The 22,007-nt window shown below is 36.7% G+C and overlaps 2 protein-coding genes and 1 long non-coding RNA gene across 3 annotated transcripts; all 3 read left to right on the top strand.

Moving 5' to 3' along the window:
• Positions 1 to 5,549: 5,549 nt before the first annotated feature.
• On the top strand, positions 5,550 to 7,968 carry LOC136850048 (actin, muscle-like). The gene is made up of 2 exons (XM_067123603.1): positions 5,550 to 5,594; positions 6,784 to 7,968. The coding sequence occupies exon 2, from the start codon at positions 6,797 to 6,799 to the stop codon at positions 7,925 to 7,927; it is 1,131 nt and encodes a 376-aa protein (XP_066979704.1). The 5' UTR covers positions 5,550 to 5,594; positions 6,784 to 6,796; the 3' UTR covers positions 7,928 to 7,968.
• A 1,148-nt stretch (positions 7,969 to 9,116) lies between these two features.
• On the top strand, positions 9,117 to 10,281 carry LOC136849594 (uncharacterized). The gene is made up of 3 exons (XR_010856334.1): positions 9,117 to 9,255; positions 9,438 to 9,506; positions 10,047 to 10,281. It is a non-coding gene; the product is annotated as an uncharacterized lncRNA (long non-coding RNA).
• Positions 10,282 to 17,392: 7,111 nt separating this feature from the next.
• LOC136850046 (actin, muscle-like) lies at positions 17,393 to 20,199 on the top strand. The gene is made up of 2 exons (XM_067123602.1): positions 17,393 to 17,480; positions 19,015 to 20,199. The coding sequence occupies exon 2, from the start codon at positions 19,028 to 19,030 to the stop codon at positions 20,156 to 20,158; it is 1,131 nt and encodes a 376-aa protein (XP_066979703.1). The 5' UTR covers positions 17,393 to 17,480; positions 19,015 to 19,027; the 3' UTR covers positions 20,159 to 20,199.
• The last annotated feature ends 1,808 nt before the right edge of the window (positions 20,200 to 22,007 follow it).

Here is a 22,007-nt window from a genome sequence, read left to right as displayed (position 1 = left end):
CTTCCTTGGTGTTGTTGCAAATATGCTTACTTATTTCTTCCAGCAAGACCAAATGAAAGTTCGCACAGCCCTAGATTTTCTAAAGAGGCCTGTAAAAACAAGCATAACAAGTTACGAAGTTTCCCGCACGGTACGGAATTATGATTCACCGCTCTTTTGTTATGCAAACTGAGTACAGTATTATAAATGACCTCCGCGTTCAATTGTTGAACATTCTGTAATCATCTGTACCACCTTCAACATTACTTACTTACCATAAAAAATAGGTTACGGTAAGACAGCTGTAACTTTAAAGCAATTTACTATGTCCTCTCAAAGTCATTAAACAAGATCGTAAATTATAAAAATTCAAAAATTCAATTTTTTTCCTGGAAAATATTAAATATTTTCAGAATTTCGATATTTTATCGTTTTTTCACTTCAGAACTCATTCTGAGGGAGCCTTTATAATAATAATAATAATAATAATAATAATAATAATAATAATAATAATAATAATAGTTATTATTATTATTATATATATTATATATATGTATATATATATATATATATATATATATAAAATTATATATCTATATCTATCTATCTATCTATCTATATATATATATATATATATATATATATATATATATATATATATATATATATATATATATATAATATATATATCTATATATATATATATATATAAATATATATATATATATATATATATATATATATATATATATATATATATATATATATATATATATATACAGTGGCGATGAAAACCCCATGAGCAAGTCACTGGGTAATATTTGCATCACCCACGGCAACAAAAAGCTTTTATTTTTATTTCCTACATGAGTAAGACTACATGAGTAAGACCGACATGCGGCTGACCTCAAAAGAAAATGCTCATCGGCCATTCAGGGCATATTTTCTCCAACTATCTTATAATAGGGCTTCGACTGACAGAGTGTGACCTAAGAACTGACAGGGGAGAGAGTGGCGTGGAGTTTAGACAAGCAAATTGTTGTCTGGATCAATTGTTATATATCTAGCTACCTATCTAGTTAGCTAGCTAGCTAACTATTATTATTATTATTATTATTATTATTATTATTATTATTATTATTATTATTATTATTATTATTATTATTACTGTGTAAAATGAACAGTCACATGGCGCTCACCTGAAAGGCCACTGTGAAAAAGAAATAGGAGAAACCAGAGAGAAGAAAATGAGAAATTAATGAGTTACTTAAACAAACAATTGATTTTTGCATGAAAAATTGCAGCCAAGTCAGAAAACTAAGTCAATGGCGTATGGCACTTTAAAAAATTGGAACCTCACGTCTTTGATTTATGAACATCACCATCAGTATTACTGAAAGGCAGTTTTACATTAAATGAATTATTGTGTGATGGAAAAGCGCATCCATAGAGAACTGGAGAAGTTGAAACAATTAATGAAGATTCCGAGAAACGGTTAGTGTAATATATACTGGAGTACAGCAGGCCCCTTAAGGAGGAAGAAAAAAAGATATTTAAAAGATGTAGTAAGTTGATGGATAGCTCCTTGTACGCTTGACAACAGTGTGTCATTCGTAATGGTCAGCCGCCATAACCTAATGTCATTGCAGTTAATGAGGCATAACAAACCCTTGCGGAGAGAGAAGGGTCAGATGATAAATGTCAAGTATTAATGTGCAAGTGCAATCCCTCAGATCTAGCAGCGCAGGGCGCAGAAAAACAACTGTATGAAAAAACTCAGTATCAAAACGGAAACCTAGGGACGATTTTGCAACATTTTCTGAAACAGAAAATTACGAAAGTTTGAGTTAGGATAGCTTACTTATTGAACCAAATTCATCTCGCGAGGCAAGAAATTCGTGTTCCTGTTACAGTCAAAGCTGTTGTAACTTCCCTTCATGTACCAACTAGCAATGCTCAGACAGCAACGTTACATACTTTACATACATACATACATTATATATATATATATATATATATATATATATATATATATATATATATATATATATATATATATATATATATATATTTATATATATATCAAATTCTCTTATACACAACTAGCAATGACTTTTATATATACACGCATGACTTTTTATATTCGCAAATATTTAGTCACGAATATCGTTTAATATCAAATTCATTATACCTTGGGAATAACCTACAGCAAAGGGTAATCATAAATGATAAGTGCTCCTGCACCGGCCAGGTTTCGAATTTTTATCTGGTTTAGAACAACGATGGACGGTAACTTTCATCACCCGGCTATATGGAAAGCGATGAATTTATATCGACTCTGCAGTGCTTACACCTGTCGAATTCACGTTCTGCCCTAAGAATCGATCTCAGCCCGTTTTCAACATCATTGATGACTGGTAAGGTTGTAGGACTTGGCTAATCATGAATTTTTGTCACATACACGCCTGACTTTTTTATATTCACAAATATCAAGCCACTAACATCGTTTAGTATCGAATTCACCATACGCTGGGAATAACTTACACCCAAGGGAAATTACAACTGATAAGTGCTTAGGCGCCGGTCAGTACTCGAGCCTGTGCCTGGCTCAGGAACAACAATATAGAGCAGTGGTTCTCAACCTTTTTTTGGCCCATGCACCCATTCACTATATTTCAGGAAGTCATTCCCCTTCCCCTTCCCAAAATTGTCTGCCTCAAAAGGTGCATTCCAAATAATATGCAACAAAATACTAACGCAAAGACACAAGCTGGGGGAGAGAAAGCCCAGCGTGACCTGTCAGTAGTGCGGACCGATGCACACTGTGTTTTGTGTGGTCCTAGAGCTAGTTTGAGCCTGCAAATCTGTGGTCACAAAATCCCCCCTGAAACTCTGAAACTCCCCCCTGGTTGAGAACCACTGAATGACATTATTTTTTACCAGTTCGTACTTCTGACAAGTATTTTTTCCTTATTCTTTTCGTATATGGATATTACACTAATAACTGTAGGTTATCACAACACTAGTGCCAATCCCTGAGTAAAATGGCTTTGTCAGTATCATCCACCTGTTTTTCCAGATATTCTTTTCTCATTTCTTATTTTAACTTGACCGTCGAAGTTTGAGTCCCCGGCACGTTTAGTTCTCGGCTAGCACTCTGCTGGGCCCGCGTTCGAGTCTCCGGCCGGCTAATGAAGGATTAGAGGAATTTATTCCTGGTGATAGATATTCATCTCTCGATATAATGTGATTCGGATTCTACAATAAGCTATAGGTCCCGTTGCTAGGTAACCAATTGGTTCTTAGCCACGTAAAATAAGTCTAATCCTTCGGGCCAGCCCTAGGAGAGCTGTTAATCAGCTCAGTGGTCTGGTTAAACTAAGGTATACTTAACTTAACTTAACGTTTTACTTTGCCTCCCTCATCTTCCCTGAAATTTACCTACAAGAATCTTTTGGCTTTGTTATTCTCTGTTGCATTCCAGGTCCCATCCGGTATCCAAGGTTTTCGTTTTGTTGCCTCACATCCCTCTATTTTCCAGCAGACTGATTCCTATTGTTAATCCAGTTCTCAGTAGTTGGCTCCACCTCCTCAGATATGGTCTCTAGAAATGCAAATTATTTCGTCATTCACATGCAAAATCGTCTCGATATTCATCTAAGAATTTTTACTGGGTACTTTAATTTCGGCTTTAGTATGACAATGACAAGTTGGTGATAACTGCCGACATCTGTTCCTCTATACCTCCTAGCAAAATCCTCGCCATCACAAAAAGTCATCAGTCGACAAAAAATGAAACTGACTGACGAGCGACAGGGACGTAGTGTACCATGTACATATGGAGACAGATTAGTCCCCATCATGGCATATTATTGTAGCTCAGTGGAGAAACCAAAAATCTCCTAATTATACCTTCCTTCACTTTTTTTTCCACGTACAGGAAATGACTACCTTATAAGACAAAGGAATCACCTCTCGCGCCCTTTCGGAAAATAGTTGCTTGATCATGTCACCGCATATCAAAGAACATTTAAATCTTCTATTAAACCTTGAATAACCTCCGGTTGGTTATTCCTAAACCGTTAGTTTATGATCGATCTGTAAATGGACTGATTTAAAGCACAGGTGTTTTAGCACCAACTAATCAACCGATTATTTATGAATGCGATACTTTAGCATCAGCTATCCTTTAAAAACTAAATAATTTGGGCACCATATATAATATACCGTACTGAGCCAAACAGGTACATGGCAGTGAGTTTTGGCAATGAGATTTACTGCATAGAGCGTTTACCTTACTCTGCCTAATTTTTAATGTTTGTGTCCTTTATACAATGTTTTAGGGAGTTGAAAAGGATAAACGTTTACTGTTTAATAGCTATGGCAAAATCTTAGTTGTAGATAAGCCGTAATTAAAGATATGAGTAAGGTTACATTTTACTTGAAATATAACGTGATTCTAATGAATTTTTGTTGTTGTATGCCTGCATAATTATAAAATATCAGTGGGAGCAATGAAAGATCAGATGCCAGTACAGTACAAAAGAATACCATACTCTACTATAATTACTTTCTTCCGTAGGAACCTTTCCCGTTGAAATGTAAGATTAGGAGAAACTAGACAGCTCTCGTACGGAAGCCTGGTTGTCAAATTCCTTGAGGTCACTGCGCCGGCTTTACCGCAGACAGAAAGTATCATGCAGTGAAGATGACAGACTGCTTTCAGAAGTAATAACTTTGTCTTGGACAAGGTTTCCTGATAGCTCTCCAACCATATTCCCCTTTTAAGACGATCAATTAGATCCTTTGCCTCTGGAAGCCAGGATAAGGATGGAGTGGACTTTTTTTTTTAACATCTTCAGATTAGCGGATTAAACTAAGCGTGAGTTTTCATACTGAACAACCTACGTTTTTATCAATACCAGATCCTTAGGGATATCAAGAAAAAGAACAGAAGGAAAGGAAATGAGGCATAAAAGGAAATAATAATCCAGCCTCTAGAAGTAAGGGAGATCCCACAACTCTAGCAGTAATTATTTTTTACGATGATACTAATACTAGTATTGATAAGCATGTATGTCCAGTGTGTACTTTGTTTTTTCATTCGAAGTAACCTCCTGAATGGAAATTGAAGCAATTTTTTCTTATTTAATATAAAGTCATTTATTTCATGCTTTTCTAGGTACCTACGCACCGGTCTAGGATGGTTCTTGCTGCAGCAACGTGCGTTTGTCATGTCAGCTAATCAACATCACTCACACCAGAAAATTGTAAGGATAGTTTAACCTTTCGTCACCCTCCTGATCAACCCATGTCTGATGCCAGTTGCATATAACAGGAACGAATTCCCCCCATTTCTCTAACTGTTTTTTCTTTCCTTTCTTCTCCCATTACATTCCGCTCTCTGTTACTTCTCCCTATTTCCCCCTCCACAGCTTCAACAACCTCCCTAAACTCCCTATTGTTCTCCCTTATGTCTCCCTTCCGTACCAATGTCTGTCATACCTATTCTCCCATGTCTGAGAAGGGTTATATATATAATGAAGCTTTTCTAGGGTCATCTCACTTGTGCCGGAACCATCACGGAAGCTGGAGGAGCCTTAAAGGAAAAAAAGGTGATTTTTCAGAGATACTGTGGACTGCATCATACGAGTGATATCGATTTTATTGTTAAACAATGGACACCCGTTTGCAGTTTTTAGTGTTATGCCTGATCATAAAAATGGAGTACGACATTTCAAAAAGTCAAATGTTACGAGAATCATCTCAATTTACTCGGAGAATCATCTCATATAAAACTGGAATGTGTGATAAAACTAAGATGATATTTCAGTGACAACAATACAGTTTGTTATATAATACATTAAACAGCCGTATTACAAGAAACTGATTTTCACTTGGAAACTCAGTGACTAACATTATATAACCCTCAGCTCTCGTCTTTACAGTTTCCCGATAAATGGAATAATTTCTGTGCCTACGGGAATTGAACTTTAAAACTATACTAGTAAAGTATAATATCTGCAGTCAACTTTACTCCATGGCAAGTACTGATCACAATTATGTTCTTCTGGCCTATCCTGTATAAACAGAATTGCAAATTCAGTCTTAGAAAAAATTCATCATGATAAAATTTATCATGATAAATGCTAGAAATACTTTGTAAATACCGTACCTTATACTGTGCTGTAATAAATCTGTACTTAAATCTGAACGTTGTAAAATATTAGGTTCTTGTACGCAAAGAAATATCCGTAACGTCGTTATAAGGCAAAAGCATACATAATGGTACATTACGCAGTGAATCGATTTTATGTTGCTGACCGAGTTCTTCCCACAAGCTATACATGGCAAATTTTCTTAATGATGCAGCATTGTCGTTTGTATGAATATATTCTATTTATTCAAATTACAAAAATGCTATCGTCTGCGAGAGTTTATACTTGTAAGGGATAATCAGATATTAGTGCTCACAAGCACAGACTTTCGCATGAAACTTTCCAGTGGACAAGCCTAAAAATAGAAAAAAATGAATAGGCAAGTGAGGCGCAATAAACATTTATTCAATATTCGGGAAACGTTTCAGTTTCATGATTAATGGCAATAAAAACGATGGTTTTGGGCTTTGAAATGGCATAAAAAATAAGGAGGCCGAAATAACAAACAAAATGCCCAATTAAAGCTGGAGAGGCTAAAGCTTCTTTGATGGAATTTCTCCATAAACAATCCTATTTCTTAACATTAAGGCGAGCTTGATTCTAATTTTCTATAGAATATTATATAACAACATATTATTCTCCCCAGGTAACTCCCAAATATGTGTGACGACGACGCTGCTGCTCTTGTTTGTGATAATGGCTCTGGAATGGTCAAGGCTGGCTTCGCTGGTGATGATGCCCCACGCGCCGTCTTTCCCTCGATCGTGGGTCGCCCTCGACACATGGGTGTGATGGTCGGCATGGGTCAAAAGGATGCCTATGTGGGTGACGAGGCTCAAACCAAAAGGGGTATTCTTACCCTCAAGTACCCGATCTGTCATGGCATTATCACCAACTGGGACGACATGGAGAAGGTTTGGCATCACACCTTCTACAATGAATTACGAATTGCTCCTGAAGAATCACCGGTGCTTCTCACCGAGGCTCCTCTTAACCCAAAGGCCAATCGTGAAAAGATGACTCAGATCATGTTCGAGACTTTTAGCACACCCGCTATGTACGTAGCAATTCAAGCAGTACTTTCACTCTACGCTTCTGGCCGTACCACAGGTATTGTGCTTGATTCTGGAGATGGAGTGTCCCATACGGTTCCCATCTATGAAGGTTTTGCTCTCCCACATGCTATCAATCGACTAGACCTGGCAGGTCGTGACCTGACTGATTACCTTATGAAGATCATGACTGAAAGAGGATACTCCTTTACAACTACAGCAGAACGTGAGATCATCCGTGACATTAAGGAAAAGCTCTGCTACGTTGCTCTGGACTTCGAAAATGAAATGGCACAAGCTGCAGCCACAACATCTCTGGATAAATCTTATGAGCTTCCCGATGGCCAGGTCATTACCATCGGCAATGAACGTTTCCGAGCTCCTGAGGCCATGTATCAGCCTTCCTTCCTTGGTATGGAATCAGCTGGAATCCATGAAACTGTCTTTCAGTCCATCATGAAGTGTGATGTCGACATCAGGAAGGATCTCTACGCTAACACTGTCATGTCTGGTGGTACTACCATGTATCCTGGTATTGCTGACAGGATGCAGAAGGAGATCACTAACTTGGCTCCCTCTACCATCAAGATAAAGATAATTGCCCCTCCTGAGAGGAAGTACTCCGTCTGGATTGGAGGTTCTATTCTGGCTTCACTGTCCACCTTCCAGACTATGTGGATTTCTAAGGATGAGTATGAAGAGTCTGGACCCGGCATTGTCCACCGCAAATGTTTCTAATTAAACTTTATACCCATCAGTAAAAGGATGCTGAGTACTTTCATTGCATTTTGATTTTCCTACTAGTGAAGACTTTTCCTTAAAGAGGTGCAATACAACAAGAGTTTATAGCACAAGAAACCAGCCAAGAAAATCATAAAACTTTTGTTGACTATAGTAACAAAATATAGCATCGACTTCTACAATCAGAAATAAATCGACTTCTACAATAAGAAATAAATACTATAGATCAATGATGCTCATGGATCTCTGGTGATCCACAGAAGGAAAAATTTGTATCTGAAAACTATTACAAAAATATAAATAAAATTTTTGCTCCAGGATGAAGGGTATTTTCCAACATTGTAAACATAACCGTTCAGATATTTTTTACCATTCACAACAGTTTACGTGCTTGGTGTACACTAGGGTAAAAAATAAAGATCAGATTTAATGGAATGATATAGTTATTATAAATTATTAAATACCACTCCAGATATTGAAAAGCTTTTTAATGATCAGAGAGTTCAAAAGCCTTGCATGAGGGGAGGATAAATAAAATTTGAATACGAATCTTAGTTCCCTACTTCTATATCATCTCAAAATGCTATTTGTTATAAAGTTCAAAGCAAATGTAAACTTTTTGCTATTCTATATATCGAATTTTTCAATGTCCGATTTGAAAGAGATTTACTTAAAACCCAAAAGTTTATTCTTTTATGACCTGAAAGGGAAACGGTATCTATAATTTTTAGGGGCTACCGGACAAAACTGAGAACTACTGTTTTACAATCTTTATTTTTTAATCTAATAAAACACCATAAGTCTCTAATTTTTTGTTTCATTTCCATAAGATGTAAGCAATGCGTCTGGTTTTTACGGAGATAAGTAATTGATGGTAAATCGCTATTTTGCGTTTAATATTTAAAAAAAATCTCTTTTAGTCTAACTCCTTATAAAGCTTATATCTGAAACAAATATTTCATTAATGAGAATATAACACAGAGCCACACGATATATAATTACGTAGTTTCATTACTGATGAAATTCTTTATCGATTTACTCATGATCAAGAGTGTGGGAAAACGAGTTAACAAAGGTTAAGTCTTAACTAAGTACTACCTAACAAAAGGATTAAGGACTGAAAAGGAATGCGTACGGTGTTCATCGTCCTTGGCTGGAAATTAACTTTTCGTTTGGACGTTAACAACTACATTCAACAGTTCCTGCGTCCGCCGTGTAACAGGTCGTTCTTACTGTGTTGAGTGGTCGTCGGGTTGTGCTTGGTGGTGACATTTTTCTCAGCCGTAGTATGGCGGTTCTTTGGCTTCGGATGTCTGGCACCGAAGGTAGGCTTCACTTAATTTATTAAATTTTTTTCCAAATGAAGCAATTTCTGTATTAAAAGTTCGTCGTTAAAAACGCGAAGCAGATAGCACCTCTACATGAATAGGTGACTTTCCTTTCCAGATACTTCTCGCTGTTCATAATGAATTTACTATTGTTTCTAATTTTTTTTATTTTTTTTCAGAAGCATTGGGAAGTTCATACAACTGCTATAATATCAAGAAGAATTTGGTAAAGTATACCAATATAAAAGGTAAGCATCAATCAATTTTACTTTTCCTTGTAAAAACCATTGCAAGCTAATCCTCCCCCATCAGGGGCGGGGCCCCTGTTGTGGGGAGGATGTCTCTTTCAACACACGGTAAATACCGTGTGTTGGAGGGGGGCTTGCGTTTCCGTAGTTTAGATATAACTTATTTGGTAAGTTTCGTTTTCTTCAGAAATTAGCTTTTCTTGTTCTTTTAAAATTCTAAGAGTTGGATTAAATATTTAACTTTTAAAATTCTATAATTTTAGTGTTTTTATATAGCTGTTACAAAGTACATGTTGCTCTTTTCCAATCATAAGATTTGGATTAAATTTTCAATTTTTTAAAATATTATAATTTTCAATTAAGATTTGGATTAAATTTTGTTTTTAAAATTCTATCATTTTAATGTTGATTGTAGAGCTGTTACAATGTAAATGTTTTCAGTTTTTTGCTTTGTTAGCCGACTCCCAAAAATCTTTTGATAACGTAGGGGGTAAAAAAATGTACGGAAAACTTGCTGTAGCTACTAAATTTTCTTTGCAGGTGACGTGGTGAGGAACTTTCCCAAGGGCCACATGGGTATGGAGATGGTTTAACGGCATAGAATAACCAAACCAGCCACCTATGGGTACGCATTGTTAAAACCTGAAATTTCGGACAATACCGGGTTCGGTTCCCGCATTTGAAGGAAAGGAACCAAGCCGACAGTCTTTTGTTTATCGTTGTACAAATAATATTGTAGTATTCGTACAGTTTATACCAATGATATAAAATGAAACCCTTTTCCTTTACCTTAAATAGTGCCACGATCTTGGGTAAAATTTTTGGTTTCTGACACTGATTAAAAAAGATCAGATTCAAAATATTGATTTACTTTAAATGCTAGGTTATAAAAAAAAACTGCAGGTTAAGTTATGAGAAGCGAGCAACATTTTTATAACAGAATATTTAATGTTTGAAGGTTGCTGTGAAGCTGTCCAGTTTTTAAACGCTGGTTGAAGTTCATTTTAGCTATGTGCAGAATGGTATTTTGTTCAGGATGACATAAAAAGGTTACTTTACCAACGGACGACCTTTAAGATATTGCATATCAAGCGCGGGGTTAGATTTATATAAATACGAAAACTTTGGATAAGAGGTTAAAGAAACTGGCAGGGTGAATTTACTAAATCTGTTAGCAATATTTTTCTGCTAAAAAGATGATGACGGAATTAGAAAATTTTCCATTCTATTCATCTTAAATTGATCTGAATAGTTCTGAAGTAAGTTCATATTACTGTAGTGGACATTTTTAACCGTTAACTATCTAGTTAAGTCTTGCTACAGCAAGGGGGTTTCCTGATACAGAGCAGTTTGTGAATATTTTATGCTTAATAAAGCAAAGAAAGTTAGAGAGATCGTGACCGGTTTGGAATGTAAATGGTACCATAAGTAAAAGGTACTAAATAAAACTAGCCATCGACTAAGCCATTCCACTCCTCCGGTGATTGCCTTAAGGCAGTGGGTTTAGAAGGTTGCATAGATTGGTGTAATGACTGGTTTCAATTAGCCATATTTCAATTAGCATAATTTCCTTTATAATCAATACATTAAGGTTAACAGGGTTAAAAGATCACTTCATTTAAGGCGAAGGTTTTAGACGTATTTTATGATTTCTCTAATTAGCTTTTACATTGCTTTGAAAAGTTTAGAACCCTTGCCATAACCGGTAGCACTGATGATATTGTTTTAATTTATATTTCCTAGAGTCTTATCTGGTGGGTAGGAAATAGAGGAGAGACACTTGTCTAACCCGTAAACATTCAGCTAGGCACGTAACGCTCCTGAAATGGTTTGTTAACCGGTGGTAAGTTAATTAAATACGTGACTTGGATAAGACGTTAAAGCGTAAACAGTCCCCACAATGAAAATTTCTATAAGTTTTATGCGGATATCACGTGAATAAGCGCCAAAATGAGATTTGAAGACATTATTTAAGGGACCACACTGGTTCCAAAACGTCAATCTACCTGGCTGCCAGTTTTTGTTTCCGCAACAATTAAGTGGAATTCAATGAATGGTGCTTTCAATCACTTGAAAAGACTGAGCAAGGTCTTTTGCATTTTATTTATCGATTGCACTTAGTTTCTATCGTGTTCTTATTGCACTGGCTTCGGGCCTCATAATACCCTGTAGCCACTTTTAAACAGGCTGCCGAAGGTTGTTTGTAAGGCAGGTAGCGGTTCGAATCCGAGTCTTGACGAAGCACTTATCAACTATAATCCCCACCCTTCCTTCCCTTCCCAGGGTGTATAGTGAACTAGATATTAAACGATATTAATGGCTAAATATTTGTGAATATAAAACATACCACGGTGTATGTGATAATAATTCATACATACACCCCCTCACACACCCACCATATATATATATATATATATATATATATATATATATATATATATATATATATATATATATATATATATATATATATATATATATATATATATATATAAACATATATATATGTATGTATGTATGTACTATGTATATTATATATATACATATAAATAATATATATGTATGTCTGTTTAGCAATTTTGGGCCGGGTCAGCATTTTGTAGGGAGACTACGAGAGAGAGAGAGAGAGAGAAGAGTCAAAGAGAGCGCATGGGGATGGACCTGTTTACCTTATTCTAAAATGTACGTCTTTAGAATCTAAGACCAGACCTCAGCAGTATGAGACAAACGACAAATAGTGAGATTCGAAAAGACAGCAGAGAGAGAGAGAGAGAGAGACAGAGAGCGCATGGGGATGGGCCTGGTAACCTCATTCTAAAATGTACTGTACGTCTTTAGAATCTTAGACAAGACCGTAGCAGTATGAGACAAACAGTGAGATTCGAAAAGACAGCATTGAATGAATGAATTCATAAATTCTTGATATTTTTCATGGTAAGGGAGTTAAATCTACGTTAAACCTCCTCTTACCCTGTTTGAGATTGGCGCAGGCATAAATGTATTATGGTCAAATGGGAGAGTACTATTTTCATCTTGGTGCTAAGGAAAGAACGCTCGACCCAACTAGCGAATTCTTCATACCATCTGTTTCTTGACAATAAAGCAGACGTCAAGAGACAGTTACAATACGTCGACGATTACCTTCTAAGAACTGCGTATGTACCCCGTGATTCAGATAAGTATCAAGGTATCAAGAAATACTATAGCCTGTATACTGTTTATTGCAAAGTGAATGTGTAGACATATAAACCTGTTTGAAATGAAAACAATCATTACATCTAAACTGCGACCATAAAACGAAAATGCTACAAAAAATCTCTATATATATATATATATATATATATATATATATATATATATATATATATATATATATATATATATATATATATATATATATATATATATATATATATATATATATATATATATATATATATATATATATATTTGTTTTATATATTTAATATATATATACTATGTATGTGTATATATATATATATATATATATATTTATATATATATATATATATATATATATATATACCTTCAGGTCGTTTCTTTCGTCATAATGTAACCGCTGAATATTGGGTAAAACCCTGTGCAGTGAGACTTCCACAACATCAATCATTTCGTTCACCTAGACAGAAGGCTCGATAGCAGCGCGTCGAAACCCCCCAAGGCAAACTGCGCCATCCACCCCCTATGTTGCATTCATTCTTGAGCTTGCTTTCGCGTCATCTATCCATCGCTCTCTAACTCTTTCTCTTCTCCTCCCACCTTACACTTCTGAATTATACAATCTTTCCACAAAGCTATCATCGTCCATTGTTTCTACACCAGAAAACCATCTCAAAATAATCATATCCATCCTTTCACCAAAGCTAACATTTTTACCACTTCTGTGTCTCTTCATTTCTACCTCTATCAGTTCTTATGCCGTTTAGGTTACGCAAACAGTTCATCTCGAAAGCTTCAATTTGACCTCCTAAAACTAAAGGCATCAGATTCACACGTACTAGAAAACGAGAGGAGACACCAACCCTCTTCTTAAAAGACAATATCTTACCAAATGAAGATGAAGTTGTTTCTTGGAGTGATATTTGATAAGAAACTTACTTTTGGTCCTCACATAAATGACCTCGCCAATAGAGTTAAACAATCACTAAATATATTGAAGGTGATATCACATTTTGATTGGTGGGCAGACCGAAAAACTCAGCTTAAGCATTATATATCTATATGCTTAAGCAAAATGGATTATGCCTGTCAAATCTATGGATCTTCTTGTAAAACTAACTTAGAAAAAATAGATGTGGTACATAACTTGGGACTACGAATATGTACAAAGGCATACAGCACTTCCCCTATAGCTAGTATATATGTAGATATATGTAGACTCAGGTGTACCCACTTTTTCAATTCCCAGGGAAGAACTAAGCTTAAGGCACATATCCAAACTTTAATCTCTAACCGCAATCCAAATTATAAGTATGTAAAAGCCCCAGTAGATCGAGCAGCAAATAGACACCGACTACCCAAACCTCTGGAGGTAAGACTTGAAAGAGAAAGTAGAGATGTTAACATACTGACAACACCAATAGCACATGTTGCATACCCTAAATCTCCACCTTGGTGCAAATCAGTTATTGATAATATGCTCAGTTGTTGGAGAGAAGAAACATATTTCCAGTGAAGAGATTAGAAGGGAATTTCTTCAGCATTCCTTCTAACACAGAGGGCAGAGCATATTTACTGATGGCCCTAAGTCGGAGGATGGAGGTGGCTGTGCAGTAGTAGTGGGAAATCATGTAATCAAGAAGAAATTACCCCCGTATAGCTCTATTCACGGATGAATTTTATGCCGTTCTTGAGGCTGTAAAATATGGTTTTAATAAAGGAAAAAAGATGAAAGTTTTTTCATATATTCTGACTCGAGCAGTCTTTAATTGTCATTGAAATCGTATTTCCTTCCACAAACTAGTATAAGTACAGGAATGGCTGGCCCTCCTGTACTTCCGCAAGCGTATCAGGGTGAGGTTTTGTTGGGTACCTTCTCATGTGGGTATAGATGGGGATGAGAGAGCCGATAAGGCAGCCAAAGAATCGATAAGATTACATAATCAGGCACTCATAAACCCCCATACTCTGATTCTAAGCAAATTATTCACATCTATATAAGTAGTTAGTGGCAAATTGGTTGGGAAAACGTAATTGGTAATATAAAGTTGAAGGCCATTCGGCCTTCAGTTAAGAGATGGCAGTCGTCAGACCATCCAGATCGGAGGACTGCCGTTTTTTTTTAACAAGAATGCGTATAGGACATACGCATGGTACGCGTAGATACTTAACGCAAAGTGGAGAAGGGAGACAGGCCCTAATCTGCAGTTCCTGTCAAGAAGTTTTAACAGAAGAGCATTTATTAACTGACTGCCCAGTTTTTACCCAAGAAAGGAGAGCTATCTCATTCTCTGGCAGGTCTATGAGTGAGGTACTTGATAGTACGGTAATTGTGATATCAGTAAATTAATGTTTTTAAAGAAAATTAACTTTTATTGCAATATTTAACTTTTTATCAGATTTTACAAATTTATTTAATTCGTAGTAAAGACTATATACTTTTTGGTACATTTTTATCTTGATTTATAGTTTTAATGAAATGTTTGATTTTCAGCGCTGAATGGCCATAGTTGCCCCAGTGCTTGGCATGTATGCCTCAAATCTATAATTCAATCAATCAATCGAAAGCTTCAACTCTCTTCATTCAATAACGTTCAACATCGCCACTTCATTTGTCTAACAAGCAAAGTTAAGGAACGTTTTATTTGCTCGATATATAAATGGATAGCCTCCAGTAATGCCAGACACCGTCGGCACATAAGCCCCTACAACCATAGACTCTAGCAGGTCATGGGACTATCACCATAACCACAAAACGGTTGATGAAAATCTAAGGGCACCAACTTCTGGAGCCACTCATTCAAAGGAAAAATATCCCAATTTATATGACATACGACACAGATACCGTATGCATCTGAGAGAGAGAGAGAGAGAGAGAGAGAGAGAGAGAGAGAGAGAGAGAGAGAGAGAGAGAGTTATCATACCAGACGTTAAAAAAAAAAATTACCATCTTTGGCGGGTGGGGTGGCCCCTTTAAGATGTTCTTGATGGGCATACATTAAACTTTAGTGGCTGAATGAGCTTCTCTATGGGATGGTACAGAACAGAGCCGGAGAAAGGAAGGGAAAGAGAGAAAATGAAGTTTATGAGATGTAAGTTTTTGGGTCGGATAAAACGGCCTTATAAAGATTGATTGATTAATTGTGGATTATCTGGCGTCACAACTACCAGGGTCACTGACGCCGGCCTCATAAAGAGAGGACTGACATCACAATGGGGAAACCAGAGACAATAAGACCTAAGAACAAAATTTTGCTTCTTTATCTCAGTTCATAGTTATAAATGTAGTACTCTCCAAAACTATTGCTGTCACTGAACGAAAATACTATCGCCTTTTTTTCATTTGTGCCAATGATCTTTGATATTGCAACGTCAGTTGTCCATTTTCACCATTTGTTCCCGTTCCATATTTTTGTCGGATTTTATCTTTGCTTTATAACTGTGACATTTAATATTTCAATTAATTAAAAGAGAAAATGCGATACTTGTTTGGGCTGTGTTACAACTTCGACAAACTAGAAATTAATTCGATAGTCTTCGGCAGGTTTTCTATTGAAACTAACGAAACTCTACGCTACTTTCACTTACGTTTTACTATAAGGAACTGATCAAACACGTTTGCCGATTTAACTACCCGAATCCTCAGTGATATTCGAAGAAATATTATATTTAAAAATCAAGAGGTGATATCACCATCGTAATTGCCACAAATAATAATCGTAATCAAAATTATAATTTAGACAAAGATTGGGAGTTAAGTCCTTATTAACAGTTATACAGAAATATCACTTCATTTTTATAAAAGATGAAATTGAAGTGCAGCCTTCATGTAACCTCTTTTCCGACAAGTATGTAAGTGAAATTTCATACGTTCATGAACTTTGAAAACTGTTCCTCTTGTGTTTTCCTTGAATAACTGCATCTGATTAAAGATGTTAATCATATTTGCGACACCAGGAGTGCCAATTTTATCGTTTTAGATGCGGGCTTTAAGCTTGTATTCAGTGAAGGGGAGGAATTTGACTCCCAGCCTCGAGGAGAAATCAAGATTTTGAGGATAATGCGTTAAGGAGGTTTTCCTACCTCAGTGGCGGGTGAGGGGAAAGTCTAGATTCAATATTTTGATGCAACTTCTGCGCTTTTCATCTCGTCAAAACAGGTCAGTACAGTAATTAACAGAGCATAGCTAATTTTCATACCGTTACAATGCGTTCTCAGAGTGAGAAAACACTTAATATTTTTACTGCAAGTAAAATAATAAAAAATTACTTTGAAGGCAAATCAAAGAAGGAAGACCCCGTATCAGATGTCCAAAGCCGACACTTCTTATACAACAATAGAAACATCACCTCTATCACTTTAAAACTGAACCATCAATCGTATTCGAAAATATATTTTCATACCTCTTTTTTCAAGTAAGATACTACCTTCTAATAATACACGTCAAAAAATTACCTGCTCATGTGCTCCGTCATTTCAGACCACCTTTGCCTAAAATAGTTCGTCCATTTCTTGGCACATTCTCATTATATCTTCAAAATACCATAAACATCTGAAGCTACATACCTTGTCAAATTTATGGGTCCTCCTGTCCGTCTTTAACAATACTCATATCAGACAACAAACACTGCCCGTCTCTCTTTCTCTCTCTTCCCTTTCTCAGATGTCATAGCGGTCATAAACATACCTGCCCTCAGGGTCTTGTTACAAGACAGCCTATATATAATGATGGTCACCCTTCAACGTCTCACTTATGTCCTAGCCACCACCCGTGTTACAGCAGCCTTACAGCAGGTGACTTAATGGGGACTGTACTAGAGAGTGATGCATAGTGATCTCGGTGTCTTGTTCGCGGATGCGTTATAGAAACGTGTTGACACTTGCATTGTTTTGAAAGAAATCAGTCGAAATTCCAAATCATCAAGTGATTCAATTTTTTGTCTCAGAGAGACATAATAAAATCCAGATGGTGACTGATGACAAACGAGAATATGTTATTGAGGACTATCAATATTACGAATACACTCAATCAGCTGCATCTGTGAGCCACTTATACTTATAAGTTGACTTCTTGTAATAGTCAAATTAATACATTTACTGAAAGAAGAACGTGTATGAGTGCTGCTGTTAATAATAAAACTTTTGCGACGTTCTCAGAACTTGTAAACCGTTGCTAAGAAAAACTGTATTCAAAGCATTAGTGAAATCACCAGAATTTTCATAGTTTATGAGGAAGCATAAAGACCAGAAATAGGATGGCGTGGAGAAAAATAAAACCCTGAAATAATAATTTATACTTAAGTCTTCAGTTGATGTGTTTGCTGCTCAATAACTTTCCTTAGTTACAATCGTTCTTCTTTTTAAGGATATTACCATCAGCTAACTTTAAATTTCACCTTTTACTATCGTGATTCAGAGGATTCCAAGTTATTCCCTACCGTTAACTCCATTCATCTCTGATAAGTAATTTATTCTGCCTAAATTTCAACTCTGTTTACTCATAATTCGTATAATTTTAATTCTCAGTGCATAATCAACAAGACCTCACTGAATAACTCTGAACTAATACTCATTTCCCGTGCTTTCTTAAACATTTCATTCGCCAACAGTCTGAACTTAAATTATTTTCGACAACAATCTGAACTTAAATTATTTAACTGTTTATCGTAACTGTACTTGCCCAAATTATTTCACGCCAAAGTAATCCTCTGATGTAAAATTCATTCCCTGAACCCTTTATAAAAAAAAAATCAGCAGCCCATTATTATTCACTGTATAAATCTCTATATTTTCTATGATTATGAGATGCACGAACCCATTTTATCATTCAGACAAGTTACAGGCTCGCAACGAAAAATACAAGTCATTCTTTTACTGGAGTTTACCTTTGTGTATTTCTTGCAAAATAACCGGACTAGGTGAAACCATATCTTTTTGATTACCTCTGGTATTTAAGACGTTCCCATCTGTCACTCACATATGGCACAACATTTCTAAAATAGAAATCCTCAAAGCTGCCAGTGAAACTAAACTTCGCATCTGATTCTGTGTATAAATCTTAGTTGCCAGTGAGCCATTCCTATAATTAAATAGGATTTCCTAAATACTTTTTTTGTCATATTCATATCAAATACAAATTGCCTTACGAGGATTAATTAGATCGACTTGGCAGCAAAGGAATAAGCATACGTTTGATATTAAAATTCAGTTTTTCTTTAGGTTTGACATAAAATTTTAATTTTACTTTCGTTAAGGGTACAACAGAATACATTAAAAGGAATTATCAGCTTTAAAATTAAATTATTTTACGTCTCCTTTCTCTGAACAGTTAACCAGCAATCATGTGCGACGACGATGTTACTCCCCTGGTGTGCGACAATGGGTCAGGCATGGTCAAGGCTGGCTTTGCCGGTGACGATGCTCCTCGTTCAGTCTTCCCTTCCATCGTCGGTCGCCCTCGTCACCAGGGTGTGATGGTTGGCATGGGTCAAAAGGATGCTTACGTGGGTGACGAGGCTCAAAGCAAAAGGGGTATCCTCACACTTAAGTACCCAATCGAGCATGGCATCATCACCAACTGGGACGACATGGAGAAGATTTGGCATCATACCTTCTACAATGAATTGCGAGTTGCTCCTGAAGAATCACCAATTCTTCTTACTGAGGCACCTCTTAATCCAAAGGCCAATCGTGAGAAGATGACTCAGATCATGTTCGAGACTTTCAGTGCACCAGCGATGTACGTCGCAATCCAGGCCGTTCTTTCACTCTACGCCTCTGGTCGTACCACAGGTATTGTGCTTGATTCTGGAGATGGAGTGTCCCATACAGTTCCCATTTATGAAGGTTTTGCTCTCCCACATGCTATCAACCGTCTGGACTTAGCAGGACGTGATCTGACAAATTATCTGATGAAAATCATGACTGAAAGAGGCTACTCCTTCACAACTACAGCAGAACGTGAGATCATCCGTGACATTAAGGAAAAGCTCTGCTACGTTGCTCTGGACTACGAAAATGAAATGGCACAAGCCGCAGCCTCAACTTCACTGGATAAATCTTATGAGCTTCCCGATGGCCAGGTCATTACCATCGGCAATGAACGTTTCCGAGCTCCTGAGGCCATGTATCAGCCTTCATTCCTTGGTATGGAATCAGCTGGAATCCATGAAACTGTCTATCAATCAATCATGAAGTGTGATGTCGACATCAGGAAGGATCTTTATGCTAACACTGTCATGTCTGGAGGTACTACCATGTACCCTGGTATTGCTGACAGGATGCAGAAGGAGATCACTAACTTGGCTCCCTCTACCATCAAGATCAAGATCATTGCCCCTCCTGAGAGGAAGTACTCCGTCTGGATCGGAGGTTCTATCCTAGCTTCTTTGTCTACTTTCCAGTCTATGTGGATTTCTAAGGAGGAGTATGATGAGTCTGGACCAGGAATTGTCCATCGTAAATGTTTCTAAATACTTTATTTTCTTTCTCCAAATAAAAGATAAAACTTATACTCAAGTCTTTTTCACTTCACTTAAAAAAGGGTTTAGAAATAAGGTATAAAAGCAAACCTCTTCTCATGCAGATCTGATACACTTCAACACTGAAAAACAAATCCAAACTCTTAAGGAGAAAGTTACATATTTCAACTGATGGGTTACTTATTCCATGATGTTTTATACAATGTACTGTCACAGTACGCTCTCACTTTCTAGCTTTTGGCTATCTCTTCAAAGATGATAAATATTATATATACTATGTGTTACTATATATGCACTATTTTGAGAAGGTAAATTGTTCCAAGAACCTGAGGTGGCTGCATAGAAAAATAATACAACTGTCACTACCACATTCATACTTTCCCTGATGAATAGTGGATGAAATTCCATGTGCAAAAATATTTCCACAACAATAGCCACGTCATATACCTGAACAGATGGATCATCAGCAGTCCGTCGAAACCACTTACATACTATGCCATTCATCTATATCTTGCAAAACTTGTCAGACTTCCTGGTCATCAAGACCTTCTTTCCAATACCTCTTTCAAACCATCTGTTAAGCACCTCCTGGTCTTCCTCTCCTGACCCTTCATAACATTGCCAAATTATGCTTTTTTCAACAACGTATAGTCTTTCATTACCTCCACACGACCAAATCCTCTTGTATGACTCCTATCATTTCTTTTACGTATGTTTGCCTTTGTCAATTTCACGTATCTCCAGTCCACCTGGAGAGCCTATACCTTTATTCTTTCCCTGGCATTCAGCACTGTAAAGGCAAGATAGCTCAATATTTCTGTAACAATTCCCACTTTCACTTCCATAGACACTGCTAACCTCTTTCCAGTATTTGCTCAAAGTCTGCTATCTTCCTTGCTTCACCTTTTCTGACTCACCTCTGTCATAGTACCATCATCCATTACGCTTACTCCCATATTCCTGTTTGAATCAACTGCTTCCATTCTTCCGCCAGTTACATTAAAATTCATTGGTCAACCTTCCTCATTTCCTTTTACTTGTGTAACTCTATACTTAATTCTCCAGCATGTATTATTCTATCCTTATTTGTTCAAGATCTCTTCACTACTCCCAATCAGCAAACGTCAGCCATTCCACACCCCACTCATAAGTATACCTTAGTTTAACCAGACCACTGAGCTGATTAACAGCTCTCCTAGGGCTGGCCCGAAGGATTAGATTTATTTTACGTGGCTAAGAATCAATTGGTTACCTAGCAACGGGACCTACAGCTTATTGTGGAATCCGAACCACATTATAGCGAGAAATGAATTTCTATCACCAGAAATAAATTCATCTAATTCTTCACTGGCTGGTTGGAGAATCGAACGCAGGCGCAGCAGAGTGCCAGCCGAGAACGATACCAACCCGTCCAATGAGGAACTATCCCACTCATAAGCCGTTTCTTATCACATAACTTTTATGACTACATCTACTTTCATATCTATGACCTCTCATGTCACCCTTGTGTCAGCCTATTGTTACACCCAACCAGTCACTCTCCCAACTATATATTCTAAGATTTTTTTTTTTTCAATCATAAAAACTCTTGATCTGTCTTAACAACTTATCCTCGATAACGTACATATTGAACAACACCTACACTAGTTCCTCGTTGGAGGAGTCGGCGGAGTTCTCGGCTAGCACTCTGCTAGTCCAGAGTTCGATTCTCCGGCCGGCCAATGAAGAATTAGAGGAATTTATTTCTGGTGATAGAATTTCATTTCTATGTATAATGTGGTTCGGATTCCACAATAAGCTGCAGGTCCCGTTGCTAGGTAACCAAATGGTTCTTAGCCAC

Source organism: Macrobrachium rosenbergii, chromosome 21, assembly GCF_040412425.1.
Source record: "Macrobrachium rosenbergii isolate ZJJX-2024 chromosome 21, ASM4041242v1, whole genome shotgun sequence".
Taxonomy (NCBI): domain Eukaryota; kingdom Metazoa; phylum Arthropoda; class Malacostraca; order Decapoda; family Palaemonidae; genus Macrobrachium; species Macrobrachium rosenbergii.
This window is presented reverse-complemented; position numbering and strand designations above follow the sequence as displayed.

Excerpts from the sequence above, each read along its gene's own strand:
- LOC136850048 (XM_067123603.1), top strand. The coding sequence starts at position 6,797 with ATGTGTGACGACGACGCTGCTGCTCTTGTTTGTGATAATGGCTCTGGA.
- LOC136850046 (XM_067123602.1), top strand. The coding sequence starts at position 19,028 with ATGTGCGACGACGATGTTACTCCCCTGGTGTGCGACAATGGGTCAGGC.